The sequence below is a fragment of the Kwoniella dejecticola genome, chromosome 1 (assembly GCF_000512565.2).
Source record: "Kwoniella dejecticola CBS 10117 chromosome 1, complete sequence".
In the NCBI taxonomy this organism is placed as follows: Eukaryota; Fungi; Basidiomycota; class Tremellomycetes; order Tremellales; family Cryptococcaceae; genus Kwoniella; species Kwoniella dejecticola.
In genome coordinates, this window is record NC_089301.1 from 2,469,748 (window position 1) to 2,483,715 (window position 13,968).

The 13,968-nt window shown below is 49.4% G+C and overlaps 7 protein-coding genes across 7 annotated transcripts; 1 reads left to right on the forward strand and 6 right to left on the reverse strand.

The window, feature by feature from the left end:
* Positions 1-82: 82 nt before the first annotated feature.
* Positions 83-1,662, reverse strand: I303_100920 (uncharacterized protein; the record flags this gene model as incomplete). Its single annotated transcript, XM_018404290.1, has 5 exons — positions 83-119; positions 245-370; positions 557-833; positions 968-1,217; positions 1,321-1,662. The coding sequence occupies 5 exons, from the start codon at positions 1,660-1,662 to the stop codon at positions 83-85; spliced, it is 1,032 nt and encodes a 343-aa protein (XP_018266944.1).
* A 303-nt stretch (positions 1,663-1,965) lies between these two features.
* On the reverse strand, positions 1,966-2,988 carry I303_100921 (uncharacterized protein; the record flags this gene model as incomplete). The annotated part of the gene is made up of 1 exon (XM_018404291.1): positions 1,966-2,988. The coding sequence occupies one exon, from the start codon at positions 2,986-2,988 to the stop codon at positions 1,966-1,968; it is 1,023 nt and encodes a 340-aa protein (XP_018266945.1).
* Positions 2,989-3,976: 988 nt separating this feature from the next.
* Positions 3,977-4,697, reverse strand: I303_100922 (uncharacterized protein; the record flags this gene model as incomplete). Its single annotated transcript, XM_018404292.1, has 4 exons — positions 3,977-4,216; positions 4,301-4,429; positions 4,491-4,547; positions 4,629-4,697. 4 exons carry the CDS (start codon positions 4,695-4,697, stop codon positions 3,977-3,979), a joined length of 495 nt encoding a protein of 164 aa, XP_018266946.1.
* A 1,037-nt stretch (positions 4,698-5,734) lies between these two features.
* On the reverse strand, positions 5,735-6,704 carry I303_100923 (uncharacterized protein; the record flags this gene model as incomplete). The annotated part of the gene is made up of 4 exons (XM_018404293.1): positions 5,735-6,019; positions 6,096-6,284; positions 6,350-6,361; positions 6,522-6,704. 4 exons carry the CDS (start codon positions 6,702-6,704, stop codon positions 5,735-5,737), a joined length of 669 nt encoding a protein of 222 aa, XP_018266947.1.
* Positions 6,705-8,283: 1,579 nt separating this feature from the next.
* On the reverse strand, positions 8,284-10,193 carry I303_100924 (uncharacterized protein; the record flags this gene model as incomplete). Its single annotated transcript, XM_018404294.2, has 6 exons — positions 8,284-8,737; positions 8,824-9,061; positions 9,144-9,456; positions 9,536-9,844; positions 9,917-9,947; positions 10,009-10,193. The coding sequence occupies 6 exons, from the start codon at positions 10,191-10,193 to the stop codon at positions 8,284-8,286; spliced, it is 1,530 nt and encodes a 509-aa protein (XP_018266948.2).
* A 276-nt stretch (positions 10,194-10,469) lies between these two features.
* I303_100925 (uncharacterized protein) lies at positions 10,470-11,437 on the forward strand (the record flags this gene model as incomplete). The annotated part of the gene is made up of 4 exons (XM_018404295.1): positions 10,470-10,763; positions 10,884-11,004; positions 11,068-11,128; positions 11,263-11,437. The coding sequence occupies 4 exons, from the start codon at positions 10,470-10,472 to the stop codon at positions 11,435-11,437; spliced, it is 651 nt and encodes a 216-aa protein (XP_018266949.1).
* Positions 11,438-11,571: 134 nt separating this feature from the next.
* On the reverse strand, positions 11,572-13,810 carry I303_100926 (uncharacterized protein; the record flags this gene model as incomplete). The annotated part of the gene is made up of 9 exons (XM_018404296.1): positions 11,572-12,309; positions 12,374-12,463; positions 12,523-12,592; positions 12,650-12,750; positions 12,813-13,039; positions 13,102-13,175; positions 13,243-13,335; positions 13,485-13,637; positions 13,731-13,810. 9 exons carry the CDS (start codon positions 13,808-13,810, stop codon positions 11,572-11,574), a joined length of 1,626 nt encoding a protein of 541 aa, XP_018266950.1.
* Between the last annotated feature and the right edge of the window lie 158 nt (positions 13,811-13,968).

Genomic DNA, 13,968 nt, shown 5'->3' on the forward strand with positions numbered 1-13,968 from the left:
ATGTGTAGATATATAGATCTATTTGAGTGAGACGGCGATGGGGGAGATAGCATTAACGGTATGAAAGTATAGGTAGGAGGCTTTACAGAGCGGTTCCTCTCTCGAAATTCGCTCGGATCCTGTGATGAGAGCACACAGACCGGTCAGTCAGTCGGGTGAACACGTAGATGTTAGATGTTAGGGTTCAAGAGATGGGTTTCCAATGAAGGATGATACGACAATAGAAGACAAGGACGAGACATACTCTTTCGTGTACTTGTCAAAGTATCTGGCGACTTTCTTGTTGAAGACCTTATTCCTCTCATTGATATAGGTGACTTCATCCTCTTCGTCGTCCTTCTTGTTCTTCCTCTTACCGTATTTACCGATACTGCGGAGAAAAGAAAAAATGTGTCATGAGTCGTTAGCGACTCCCTTGAAGAAGCACAGAGAGCCGAAATTCAAAGAGAAAAGAGAGAAGGTCTGAGCTGGCAGAACATGTGCAACGGTGCAACTATGCAACTGTGCAATTGTGCAAGTGTGTGGGGTGAGATGAGGTTCAGAGACTCGGACTCACTCTTTGTTAATCTTCTCGGCTACTCTGTCCAAAGCATCCTCGCTGGGTTTATGATCACCGTACGACAGCGTATCTGCACCTCTGTACAGATCTTCGGACGCAGTAAGAGCCCCAGATCTGGAAGATGATGCCACAGCATTCGATGAGCCGCCTCCAGCGACCAATGTACCGGGCGCCAGACCAAGTGCAGCTTCTTTTTGGCGTTCGTACGATGCCAAGTCGACTTTGGTTGAGCGGATATTACGGTTGTATCGTTTATGCGCGTCGTCTTCAGCGTCTGTAAGACAAAACGCAAAGCAGGTATTTCAAGCAATCAGCATTTCTCTTTTTCCACTTAGGCTCCGATATTCCAGTCGTTGCATGGGAGGGAGGGCACTTGGTGGGGATCACTCGTATCGGCGGCGAACTCACTATGGAAATGAGTATCTTGCTTGACTTTCTGTTCTTCCAATTTCTTCTCCCACCGCTCATTGTCTTCTATACTATACTCCCAGTTCTTCTTCCTCTCCAGATCTTCCCCGTTCTCCTCCGCTTCAGCCTTCAGCCTCAGCGTCTGAGCAAGCTTCTTCTGTTTCTCTAAACGTTGCAATTCTTTCGCCGTCACTTTGGATTTCTGGTGGTCCGCTATCAGATCTTTACGGTTTTGTTGGGTTGATTGATTCTGCAGGACAGAGTCTTGTCAGTACTGTTCTTCGATAGCTTGAATATCCTGTTCGAGCGTCTCATCATGATGATGAGGCTGAGTCTACTCAAGGGGAACTCACCATCCTCATTCGCAATTCTTTCATCTTAGCCATCCTCTCAGCCATACTCAGCTTCTTATTCTCCACTTCCACTTCCACTTCGTTATCTCCGTCTTCCTGTTCAGTCGTCCCATTCAATGCATCCTGATTTTCCGTGTCCGTACTGTCCTCGTTCTCTTCCTCTTCGATAGTCTCCGCCGCCAGATCTGTCTCTGTTTCTGTTTCGGTCTCGGTCTCAGGTACAGAAATTTCCGACGGGGCTTTACTTGATTTGGAGCGCGTCGCTCTCGATCGTCCGTTCGAAGGGGCAGGCGAAGGCGAGGGAGCGGTGGATTTGACCTCTCGAGACTTACGAGGAGCCATCTTGTGTATTTGGTTTGGAACGATTAGGTGGGTTCGAGAATGCAATAAAGGCAAGAGGCTAATGAGAAGAATGACACAACAAGACTTTGACTTCAAACGCAACATGGTGGGTGGCGATTCTCTTTACGTAATTGAGGTAACTGTGGCATCAGGTCAGCTTGACGAGGTCGGCTCGTAGGACGTTGAAGAAATGAAAGATATGCATGCGCCGTTTCACGCCACTGTTCTACACGCTTCTAATACCTCATGACAAGCATAAATCTATGTACATGGTCCCCGGCCGGACCCATCGCTTTGTGCCAATCAGTGTCCGCTACTTGTATTGGCCGAGGCTGAGCCATAGTCACCTATTACCAACTTCCACATATGCGGTGGATTGGTCTCGGAGCCATGAGTGATGTCGACTTCCATCCCGTTCGTCCAGAAATGGAGGTTGGCGTTGGTACAACGATTGAGGGAGAGTGTTTCGATAAGCGGGAGAGCTGCACTAAGTGTAGCTAGAAATCTCTCTTCGGAGTGCTCGTTCGTGTATCGCTTGTCGAACTCACGGATGGAGTCATTACGATGACTCCTGTGGATAGGTTGCTGAGCTCCATTGAGTAACAGCGAATAGCTTCTTTTCGGACGACCCGTGCGATCATGCGCTGACGAAGCAGCCAGGAGGGAGCCACCCATTCGGTGGGAAAAGCAAGTTCGACCGGGCTCAGTATCTGCTGAAATCAATATCTCTTGAAGATACGTTGTCTGCACCGTGTTATCGTCATGCGCATGCGCTGTATTCCACGTCTTCGATTGACCCTTGATGGCAGAGTTTTCACCTCTGATCTGATCGAATTGCTCGGAATGAGAGGAGATTCCAAGTGTGCCAGCTTCAGCGAGGTCGTGAGTATTGCTTCGCCGGGTGAAAAGGATGGCATACTTGGCATATTGCCTTGAGAAGGCTGTAGTAGGCTCGATGCTAGTGAGTATCGCGTCGACGGCATAATTGAGCTTGAAGCCCTTATCGGGCTGCAGGTGAAGGGTCAAGGACCTGAGCATCTTCGAAGCTACGGATAATGGCTTTTCCAGTTCGTGTCGATGCCACGGGGCATGTTGTTCAAAATGAGCTACGGAGTGAGGACCTCGCGGATCCACATGAGGCAGCTCTGAGCGGGTTGTCAAGCCAATGGCGCATGTGTCATAAGGATGATGCATTATTTCCCCTTGAACGTATCCTGCCACGGTGGGAGTGAAAGACTCGCTTGCAGGGTTCCAAGCCTGAGTCAACGTGTCGATGTAGGTCTGCACCGGGGGAGCCGCTCGGCGGTTCTGAAGTGAAGCTTCCATAGGTTGCTCGCTGTTGGCACCAGGCTGGGACACGGTAGCTTGGATACGGGCTGTTTAATCCGCGATTCTTCTTGTGAGCTCGAACGTCGTTGCTTGATCTTCAGCACGAGAGATATTGGGAGCACATTCTGAGCAACAGCACCGCGTTGGAAGACAGCAACAAGCCATGTTCCATCAGTAGAAGACTCGATTGTTAATAAAACCAGAGACAACAACGATAATTTGTGGCGCGTGCACTGTATGACCCTTGGTTGTGACAACGCCACCGATCATTGTATGGCTTAGTGCAGATTGTTTTCCACCAGGTAGGCAGATATTGTTGCAGATCATGCAACGGCCTTCTTCTTTGACAGCAAGGAGGTAGAAGGGAGCCTTCCCTGCAGAAGTTGAGCTGGACCGTGGTCGATAGCCCTCCTTTTTGTCGGCTGCGGTGTACGGATATAACATGAGACCAGGCTCGATGGGGTCATCTTCCATTACCTGTCTCCCTCGGTGAGAGCGCGATGAGAATACTGTATACTTTGACATGGAAGCACGATCAGACGTGCGAGCCATTTCAAACCCGGTCGTGCAATCAAGATACTCAGTCGTTAGATTGTCCACTGAGGCTCATCATTGTGACGCGTGATGTCCAGGCCGCAAGTGGGTATTGCGATCGAATCACGATGGGAACAGCACGACTTACTTCGAGTGTGACGACTGACAGTGCTAATCGAGATCCTTACGTAATCGCTGCTCAACATGATTGCTTAGCACGAGAGCGAGGGCAAGCAGCAGATCAGTGAAGTGAGATTGAAAGGCAGTCCTCACATCAGGCTGATCGAGATGAGTTTTGGCCAAAGCCAGCATCATCCACACAATCTCATGCATAGGTCCACATCAACATTATGGACCGGTCGCCTCGGTGACACTTCAATCAAGCTTAGACTCGGCCGTGCAAAACTTGGCACAAAGGCTAGTTGGCACTTGAGTTCGAGCCGGCCCCCTCCTACTGGTAGAATCCGGAAGGATGTTCGCGGGCAATAGTCGCCAGAGACCCGAGAAACATGGCAAAGTCCAATTTCGCCCACTTCTGGTCTTGCTTTTCCATCAAGTACCTTTGCAGATCTGCTCTAGCTTGGCTCATCTGACCGGGGTCACCGGAATTGTATGATTTGTCGATCTCGGAAATGACGCAATTGGGATCCTCACATTCGCAGAGTTTGCCCATTGTGAGAGTACCGCGGCCCTGAGAAGAGATACAGCGGATCAGAGATCTCTACAGAACCTTTGGCTTCGCGCCCATCACTCTAAGAGCGGTGCAGTGACTCACGAAAGCACTCGCATCGAAGGAATGTTCACTATAAGGGGCTGTAGGAGCAGCGTCAGCAGACCATCCTGAAGGATTTCCATCTCCCGGGGTTTGTCGAACGTAAGATTCAGCACCATGCCCATCGATTGACTGTTCACATTTAAGAGATCAACGAAAGCAAAGATGGCATCCGATTGCGGCTGGAACTCACTGAGTAAGAAGCGGTGTTAGTACCCGTAGTGGCGGTGCCAAAAGGAGCAGCAGATTCCTACTCAAAGGTCCCCGCATCAGCCTGGGCTATTTGCCTCTATGTCCCTGCTGCGGACCATTATCTTGTAACCAAGCTTACGCGAGTGCCTCCTTGAGTAGTGGACCCTTGAGGAACCTTCTTGGTGTTCGCGTCAGCGCCAGTGCTCATGTTGGAAATTCTGTCAGCCATCTTATCCTGTCTCAATAGCAGATGTTAGCAGTGTTCTCCCCTCCTTCAGCAATGCTCAGACCTACGTCTGATTCGCTGTGCTACTGTATCAAAGTAGTGGTGAGAAGGCAAGGTTGAGTGAATGTGTGGAAATGTTTTGAGAAGAGATATGCCGTGTTGAAGATTCAGGTCGAACTCCTGAGCCTTATATATCCTCTCAAATGCCAGATTAGACGGACCGACCTCATGTCATTCGGTCGCAACGTTTGATTGTGAGAGGTGAGTCACAGAAAGGATAGACATCACACCAGGAGCTAGCGTCACCGGACAAAAGAGCTTGCTCCATTGAGCATACGTGATCCTTACAGTCCAGACTCTCGACTCGAAGGTAAGCAAAACGTCATGCGATGTGGAAGCATCCAATCTCCTTCAAACGAGAAGAGCTGCAAGGTGCGTCATCAAGAAAGGTGGCTCAGCAGAAGGTAACCCATGACCTCATGACCGTACGATGAGACGATGACGTTCACCTTTCAATGACGGAGCAGGTGGCCCAGCTGTACGATGGGCGGGTGGACGTGACAACATACTGGATCGCGTAAGCTCTGACCGAAGGGAGTGATGGCTTGTATGAGTTAGCCCTCTGAAAGGATACGATGCATTCTCGACGATGTGCAAGCAAAGGCAAGGACACATCGTCCATACATTGCTGTACGTTATGAGTGTTCGACCCCGCCACAAAGCAAATGATAGCGATTCTGCCATCATCACATGGGCAGCAGCCGGTTCCCGCGAGTAAGCAAGTGAACCAAAAGTCTTTCTGAAAAGTATGTAAAGACAGCCACGAAAACGCATTATCATATTAGGGATTATTAAAGTATTGCTCATTATAGGAAGTTATACAAGCAAGCCGCCCTTCGAAGGGTCGAGCCGCAACCAAAATAAGTGGGAACTACACGATCAGAATTCGCGATAGCGAGCTCGAAACATCGAAGCCCCTCATTCCGGCAGTATCGTTCTGTATATGCTGGTTGATGAGATCACCAGCCCCTCCCGGTCATCTGACTGTACGCCCTTCTAGTCCCGCACCCAACTGGATCTTCACACACACACGGATGCAAAGGGTCATTGAGATCGTTGAGAGCAGAATCCATCTCTCCCCCACTGATAGGAAGCAAAGCCATCTGAGGTGGTCCAGCGGGTCTTGCGGATGCGTCGTTCTCGCTTCCAGGTATTTCGAATCCCAGGAAGATCTGCGCCCGGCTTCTTGGCAAAAAGCTTGTCTCAGTGAATCGTCGGTCAGCAGCAGGAGAGCTGCCAAAAGTCTATGTAACCGATATATGAGCCCTAATCGTTAACCTTTGGGCATTCAATGCGCAAGGCCGGAATATGGTCACTCACTGTGAATGATCCCCCGAAGCTCGGGCATGGAGGTGGCACAGCTGAGACTCTCGGTCTAAATGGAACTCTGCTGCCATACCCATAGAAGGTGGATGGCTCAGGACCGAAGGTTCGCGACGTGAAGCTACCAGGTCTTCCAAAGGCAGGGCTGAAGAATGCCTCATCCGGATGGTGTCTGCCTTGGAAAGGCTAGCACGATGAAGTATCGTCAGCTTCACCCAGTTAAGATAGCTTGTGTAGATTGTATCACCCACGTGGAGTCCGGGCTGAGATCTTGTGTCAGCAGACTTTTGGGCATTTTCAACATCGGATCGACTAGTTTATCCTTCTGTGGCTTTAGTGTCTGCCTCGCTCTGAACAACCCAGCGGATCAATCAATTCAGTCCGTGTCTCCGTTCAACTGAGGTGTACAGGGTGTGGACTCACTTCGTCGTTCTGGTGCTTTACAGCAGGCTGGGGCCCTTCATTGTCAGCAGTCACAGTGGTCTGGGCTATATTTCTTTCGATGTCGGATACCTGGGTAGGTCCCACGCTCTCGGAGGCGGTCACCGCTGAGGCTCTCTCAGTTCCGGGCGTTGAGCTGGCAGCATTGCTAAATTTGTCGGCCATTATGATCTGCTCTCCGAGCCAATCAATATCGTATCAGCTGCAGTTGGGGGCCAGAGCCCTTCAATCGCACTCACCTGTTATACTGTCGTTATATCTAGTTATGCTGCGAATGAAGTGGAAGGGCTGTTGAGTGGGTTGTCGAACATCACTCTTTGCAAAAGTGTGGGGTATATATATGCAGAGGAATGCAACAAGTTTGTCGGCTTTCCCGAGTAACAGAGCGTCATATTGAGGTCATGACGAAGTTGACACAATAACAATGACAACGGATGATCCACCTTTGATAGAACCTCTTGCTTGATGACGGGTGTACGGGTAAAAGTGCATGATACGCAAATTCCCCCGGACGTCATGCCGTCTCCTGGAATTGCGGGTGAGCCGGTGTCTACGGCTGGTCCGGCTGACTAGGAACCCCTCCTATGATTTGCTAACCCCTGAAACCTTAACAGACAACTCATCCAGCATCACAGACACTCTCAATCGACATCTTGTAGTGCGAGGCAGCGCGCTGTCTTACTTCTTTAACAATAGAGACGGGCTGTCTCGACATTGCCGAGTTTCTTTGTATTTCGGCCTCTGCACACCCACCTGTGAAGACGTCTGCCAGTCCAGCATGTATGTGTGGCGATACTTCAAGCTGCCCCTGCCAAAATCCCTGAAGCTCAGGACCTCTGGGGTCAAATCATTCAAGGAGGAGTATCGAAGATGCCACTCTCGTAAGAGGGACCTTATCATAATCCTTTCGTTGGAGCCAAGGACAAAGGCTGCATTCCGAGGTGTATTGCAATATCAAAATTATCCTCTCGGCGTCCCTGCTCTAGGTGCAGTATAGCATATGCTGCAACGGAATTCGCTTAGTTCCAGCGACTTTCGCCGACCATGGCCGTCAGGTAAACGTTCGTACTTCGCTGATAGACACAGATCAGATATACATCGCAACGACAAGACTGGGGTGATACTGTGCGGGCGTTAGATCCCTGTCATCACCCCAGCGCAATCTACGTTACATACTCATAGGCTGTAAAGAGTTTGGATCGAGCTCTGGCAGAATTTCAATAACTCCGCTTGATACTGCTGGATTTCATCCTGCTGGGTCTGAGTCTGCTGGGTCTGATGCGAGATGGGCGGACAGTGGATAGAGAACCATTGATCGCCTCGTCGGTAGTCTCTGCCACCTGGTGAACCTTTCGCCGCCTCGGGCCAAGTTTCCAAGTAGACATATTGCACTTGTGAATTGTTAGAGGTGGACATGGTGGCAATACGGGTTTGGTAGCTTGATCTCGTATAACACGACGCAGAAGCGGCAGGATCGAACAGATTGAATGAACAGAACGAAAGGCAATACAATTCCTGCGTTCTCGCGGATCAGCGGATATCCAGAGGCTTTAATATACCATCCGCTAAAACCGGAAGTGGCTATGATAATTGCACTGCGTTCAGAGAGGGTCCAGGCGGACTACGAACCGCCTTAACGGAGGCGAGAAGGTCAAAGGGGTGGTTGCGTGTTCGAGTCAAGAGCAGAAGGGAGACACGCGCGCAGCTCCCGTTATTGAGATTGCCGGTATCTTTTGCATTGACATCATGCTGCTCCAGTAGGTCTACATAATTCCCGTATTCCGTCCAGGCTTTCCTGTGCGCCAGTCCGTATGAACAGTCCCTGTAGACTAGCCATACTTATCGTCTTCCCTTGTTTTTGCTCATCCTCTACAATCTTCTGTACCTGATTACCCAGACTTTCCACTTGCTCATCCGTCAAGGGTATTTCACCTTCTCGGAGAATTCGACCCTTTTCCACTTCTTTACCAGCTTCGAAAGTCGTCTTGGAATTACCGTAGAATTTGATAAACAGCCTCTTGGCTTGTTCGCCTTGCGCATCGTCCAGTAACTCGTGCAGATCAACTCTTCCAGGCCGTATCAATGCCGGATCCAATCTCTCATAATGATTGGTAGTCATAAATATGATTCGTTCTTCCGATGAAGCTACTCCGTCCAGAGCATTTAGTAGACCTGAAAAGGTTACAGATGATTTGTACCTGAACTTGGAATCAGTCTCGCCTGTACTGTCCTACACTAACTTTCTGGATCGCTGAACGGGGCGCAATGGGCAGATCTGACCTACCCGTCTTCACTCGTCTGTACTCTCTTACTGAACGCCGAATCCACATCTTCTAGCAGGATGAAACTCCGTTCCGGAACCAATCCCAGTAAATGGTTCAACTTGTCGTCCGTCAACCCCCTTTCCGCTAAGTTAAGCAAACATATATTATAATGCAGTGATCCCGCTAGAGCTTGAATGAAAGAGGTCTTTCCGGATCCGGGTGGTCCATGCAGCAGATATCCTCGGCGATATGGTATACCTGTGACCTCATCTCCGTTAGCTTGTATCCTGTTCCCTAAACTAGCAAAAAGGTGAATAGGGGACCCGCCAGTCAAACTCACCTCTTTCCGCATACCATTTCCCTCTACCCAAGAAACTCCTCAGATCATTCTCGATCTTCTCTGAAACTCCTTCCGCAAGCACCACACTGCCCATTTCACGCCGACTCCGGGGTTTACCAAATGGACGCCATTCTACCCCCCAAGCAGTATATACCACCGTCTTCCCCTCTGTCGAAGCTTCCGCCAGCGCTCTGGCTTCCGTCAATAATGACGAGAACAGATGTCGGTAAGCCGAGAGCGTCGTTAGAGTGAGTGTCTCCCATGGTGAGCCGGAATGAAGATCCATGAGTTTCGCATCTCGTTCTCGCTTGACCTATCATCCAATAGCAAGACCCGAACAATTCAGCTAGGTGTCGGGAAACGAGTCGGGGAAAGCGGGTATTTGAGCTCACTTGGAACCATGTACCTTGATATTTGAAATAATGAGTACCCGGTCCTGGAACAAGGTTGAACACAGCCTCCGAGCTCCCGTTCTCATGCTGCTTATAGCTCGTCTCTACGGCTAATTCATGACTCCTGAATCCCATCGGGCGTTTTCCCTTTCCGACTTGCGAAGCGGATTGAGCAGCCATCCATTCGAGGAACCAGGGGTATGATCGATCTTTCGAGGGTATTTCAAGAGTGACGAGCATACGGCGTTGTGCGAATGTCGATCCGAGTGTTACTGATCTTCGCAGAACCGTAAGGACCACTCCGATGCCCTATACCGCTTCATCAATCATACTGTCTCGGCGGCTAACACATTTCGAAGGAAATGAGCGTATGTCACTCACCATCAGACCAGCACCAGCAGAGAAGTAAGGACTTCAGCATTTTCCGTCAGCGCAACCTTCCTTTGCATCAGGTCAGGTCAGACGTAGCTCACTTGTCAGCCATGATTCTGGAGACGAAAGACTGGTTCTCGGCCGAAGGACCTGGAACCGAAGGTGCAGGAGCATCGTTGGACGGCTGAGCTATATTTGGATCCGTGACGATGCTCGTCGAGGGTCCAGCTTCCGTTGACATATTTGGCGAGGCGCTTTGCTGCTGACTTGGGCGAGGTCGGAACATTGTGCCTCGTTTAGTCGTCGCTCCATGGAATGGTAATGCAGATGAGATACAACAAGTATCACTCTTTCCATCGTACCGCTGTTGCCGTCATTTCAACGGAAATCTCGAAATCACGTGATTTGGACTGATTATTCCGTAATCCAAAGGAGGTCGGAGCTGAACGCGGATCGAAAAGTTGGACAAGTACACGATCATCATTGTTCTTTCTGAAAGTGATACTGGACCCACACAAACTACATTGATTCGTTCTCGTTCGGAATCAGCTCATCGCTCACTATGCCTTGGTTCGGGTCCTCCGCCGCATCCTCAACCAGCTCTACCTCAAGGCCATCTTCGGCCCCGAGTTCCTCTTCATTCTCATCCCCCTCATCTCCATCTCCTTCTTCCCTTTCTGCACCATCGTCATCGAGTGAATCGTCATCTCAATCCTCAATCACAACTTCCAGAACAGTCAACGCTCCACTCAACATCCCAGCAGGTAACAGCCCGATTACTCCCGATGCCCAGCCTATGACAGCAGACGAGAATCTGAGCGGAGATACCGCGGTAGATCTCAAGAAAGCTATGAAGGTTAGTCAGGGAGACTGTCTTCGCCTTCTCTTCGACTCCACCTCTTGTATCGATGAACGTTGACAGAATCAATTTAAGGAAAGCTAATCTTATCCGTTGAATTATTCTTTGTAACAACAGCGTATACGGCCTGCCGAAGATTTCCAGAACATAGGCAAGATACCGTGTGCGCGAAATAGTTTGTTATACGGCATAGCGGGTGGAACGGGTCTAGGAGCGGTAAGGTTTTTAGGATCAAGGAGTGAGTCAGAACAGTCATTTCGTGCTTTCATGAGTTGATCCTTGTCTGTGTTGCTCCCTATAGAACCCAAGTCGGCGGCGAATTGGGCGGTGGGGAGTTTCATCCTGATTTCGGGATTCCAATGGTCAGTGCATCTTCAAATAGCAAATCTCAAATCTCGCTCTTTGCCTTGCCTTGCCTTGCCATTGTTCCCTTCGTTCCCTTGATTGTGACCGAAAAGGGCTCACGCTCACACGATATTTCCGTCAACCATAATAGGGAAATGTGCAATCGAGCAAGACGTAAAGAATTAGCTCAAATGCGAGCCATAACCGAACGATATCCCCATAGACATATATCGAAATTGAAACAGCAGGGTCAAGATTGGGTCCCACCGCCTTCTTCCACCACGCCGACGCCGACATCGGCGGCATCCGGAAGTAATCCAGCATAATCAGATGAATTACAAACATATCGCATATCGCTTATCGCGCACTCATAAATCAAAACCTTTGTAAACAATATAATATGTCACTGCATGCACAGCTCACCGTTCGCATTGCTAGAGCAATTCTACATATACACCTCTCATATCAATCTTCGCCTCTGACCGTATCTCCTACTCTCACTCCCACTCCCACTCTCATGCTCGTTCATCTTATTTTCTTCCTCCTCCCGTCCATCTTCCCGGTCAACATCCCTTCGTCTTCGTACACCGTCTCCTCCGTGTCTATGCTCAGCTCCCCGCCCTCTCCCCCGCCCTCTCCCCCGCCCACGCCCTCTCTGCCACTGTCCATCACCCAACCGCGCACCATATCCCGCATCCCTATCTTCCTTCTTTCCAATCAACTCCGCTTTATTCAGGATAAACTTCCACAGACTTTCTACCAACGTCCTGTCTTTACCCTCTCTCCATTCCATACTTATCGAAGAGAAGTCTTTTGCCGTTGAAGGAGGCATAAACCTCAATTCAGCTATGAAAATAGGTTCCGCCTTCTCCTGTTCATCCTGAACAACTTTCTCGATTTCGGGATTATCAGGTACCAAGGGTAACCGAGCTTGAGCTCTTCTAGCGGACCTTGACCAAGAATTGTATTTGGGCGTTGAAATGATTTTGTCCATCTCTAGATCCCCCGCCTCGGATTGTGCGGGATCAGCAGAAGTACTGTCTGGGTCTAATGAGATACTCTTCAGGACTTCCAGCACTTTCCGCTTGAGCTCTTCGATGGGTATAGCAGGTTGTGGTTTATGTGTGAATGTATTAGGGTGAGGTAAGAGCCGGGAGAATGTGGTATTGGGTATCACTTCTTCGGGTCTGGCTATTGTCTGCAGATTTGACAGGTCAACATTGTGATAGAAAGCAAAAGCGAGGGATGAGCAGCAGGCTTACATCCGGTATACGTATCGTAGAGAAGGACCAGCCCAAAATCCATCTTGTAGTCTTCGATTGTCGAATACTCCTTAACATGTAATTATCGATCTACCCATACACCCATACATCATCAGCTGGATCTCATGCTCCTGATACAGCTGACGTACTTTACGACGCCGGAGTAATTCCACTAGAGGTGTAAGGGACGAATATTTCCCTATCAATGAGGTATACCACCTGACATGACTACATCAGCTCACCGAGAGCCTGAACGCTTGTACGAGGCTAACTCACTGACACCTATCCCCTATCCGCAGACTCTCCTCAATCATCTGACTAACAAATGCGACCTCTCCCCCTGGAGTAATGAGCTCGTTATTCGCGGCTGTCGGAGCCTGATTCATTCGTCAGCCTCTTTCGGTCTCCGTCATAGGGAAAAATTCAGGCCAGGACATACAGCATGAGCGCCCTTTTGTTTCCCTTCTTGTCCTTCTGTCATCTCTTCCTCCGACCCAAAGAAAGGCGGATTACAAATCGTAAAATCCCACGCCTGCTCCACGTCATCTAAGATCGGGAAAAATATCGGTTTCGAAGAGGATGAGAGGCGAACATCGACGGATGATTCGGGTATGGAATTGGCAGACAAGACCGATAAGGAATGATTGTATGATATTTCGTCGAGCTCTACGGGCATTGTAGTTGGGCATGATCAGCTTGATGTCGGCCATTTGCAGGTGAGGATTTACCTGTTGCTGAGATGTGGGAGCTTGGTCTTAGGCGATGCAGCAGAATAGGATATATGGCAGTCGCGCCTGTCCCTCTGTGAAAAGAGAACAAGATGAGCAATGCAATCTTCTCGAAGTAAGACAGCCCGAAGGTTGACCCACATATCAAGTACACGAAGTGGCTTGGGAGAGGAAGAAGAAGCCAAATGAGGTTCTAGATCGAGGACATGAAGGAGATAATCCAACCTGGAAGAACTTCAATATCAGCTAACCGTACACGTAATATCTAGAAATCCAGGTATCTTCTTGACGATGCGTCTAATGAAGATGGTCACTGACCTATTCGCGAGCTATCAGAGCATCAGCATCATTTGAGCGATTGCATAACTCCTGGTGGGCCACACGTCGGTTGGGTGCTCACTGTAGGGCATAAGCGATCTTCTCGTAAATCCACCGCCAGATCCCAATCATCTTTCAGCAAACATCGAGTCAACAATCGTAATGCAGCGGGATCTTGAAAATCGATCGAAGCGTATCCTTCATCAGAAATAGTGACGCTGCGGAATCATATCCGCGATTCACTGATCAGCTCCAGCTCGGCGGTTGAAATGTCGTGGTTCACGAATTGTGAGAAGTATCAGAGTACTGACTATTGAGCGAAATCGGGATATCGGGAAGCGAGTCTGGCAAAATCCGGTTTCTTCGTCAAGTAAGGGTTGTCTCGGTGCATCTTGCCGGAGCCTTCGTGTGATGAACCCGGTTGTGTGGTCGTCACAATGCTTCGCGGCTGAGTCTTCGTATGAAGCCGTATGATGAATTCCAATCGTATGAAGAAATACGAAAGATGTTTGATTTCTTGGATTCTTTGTTTCGAGCCAAACAAAATTG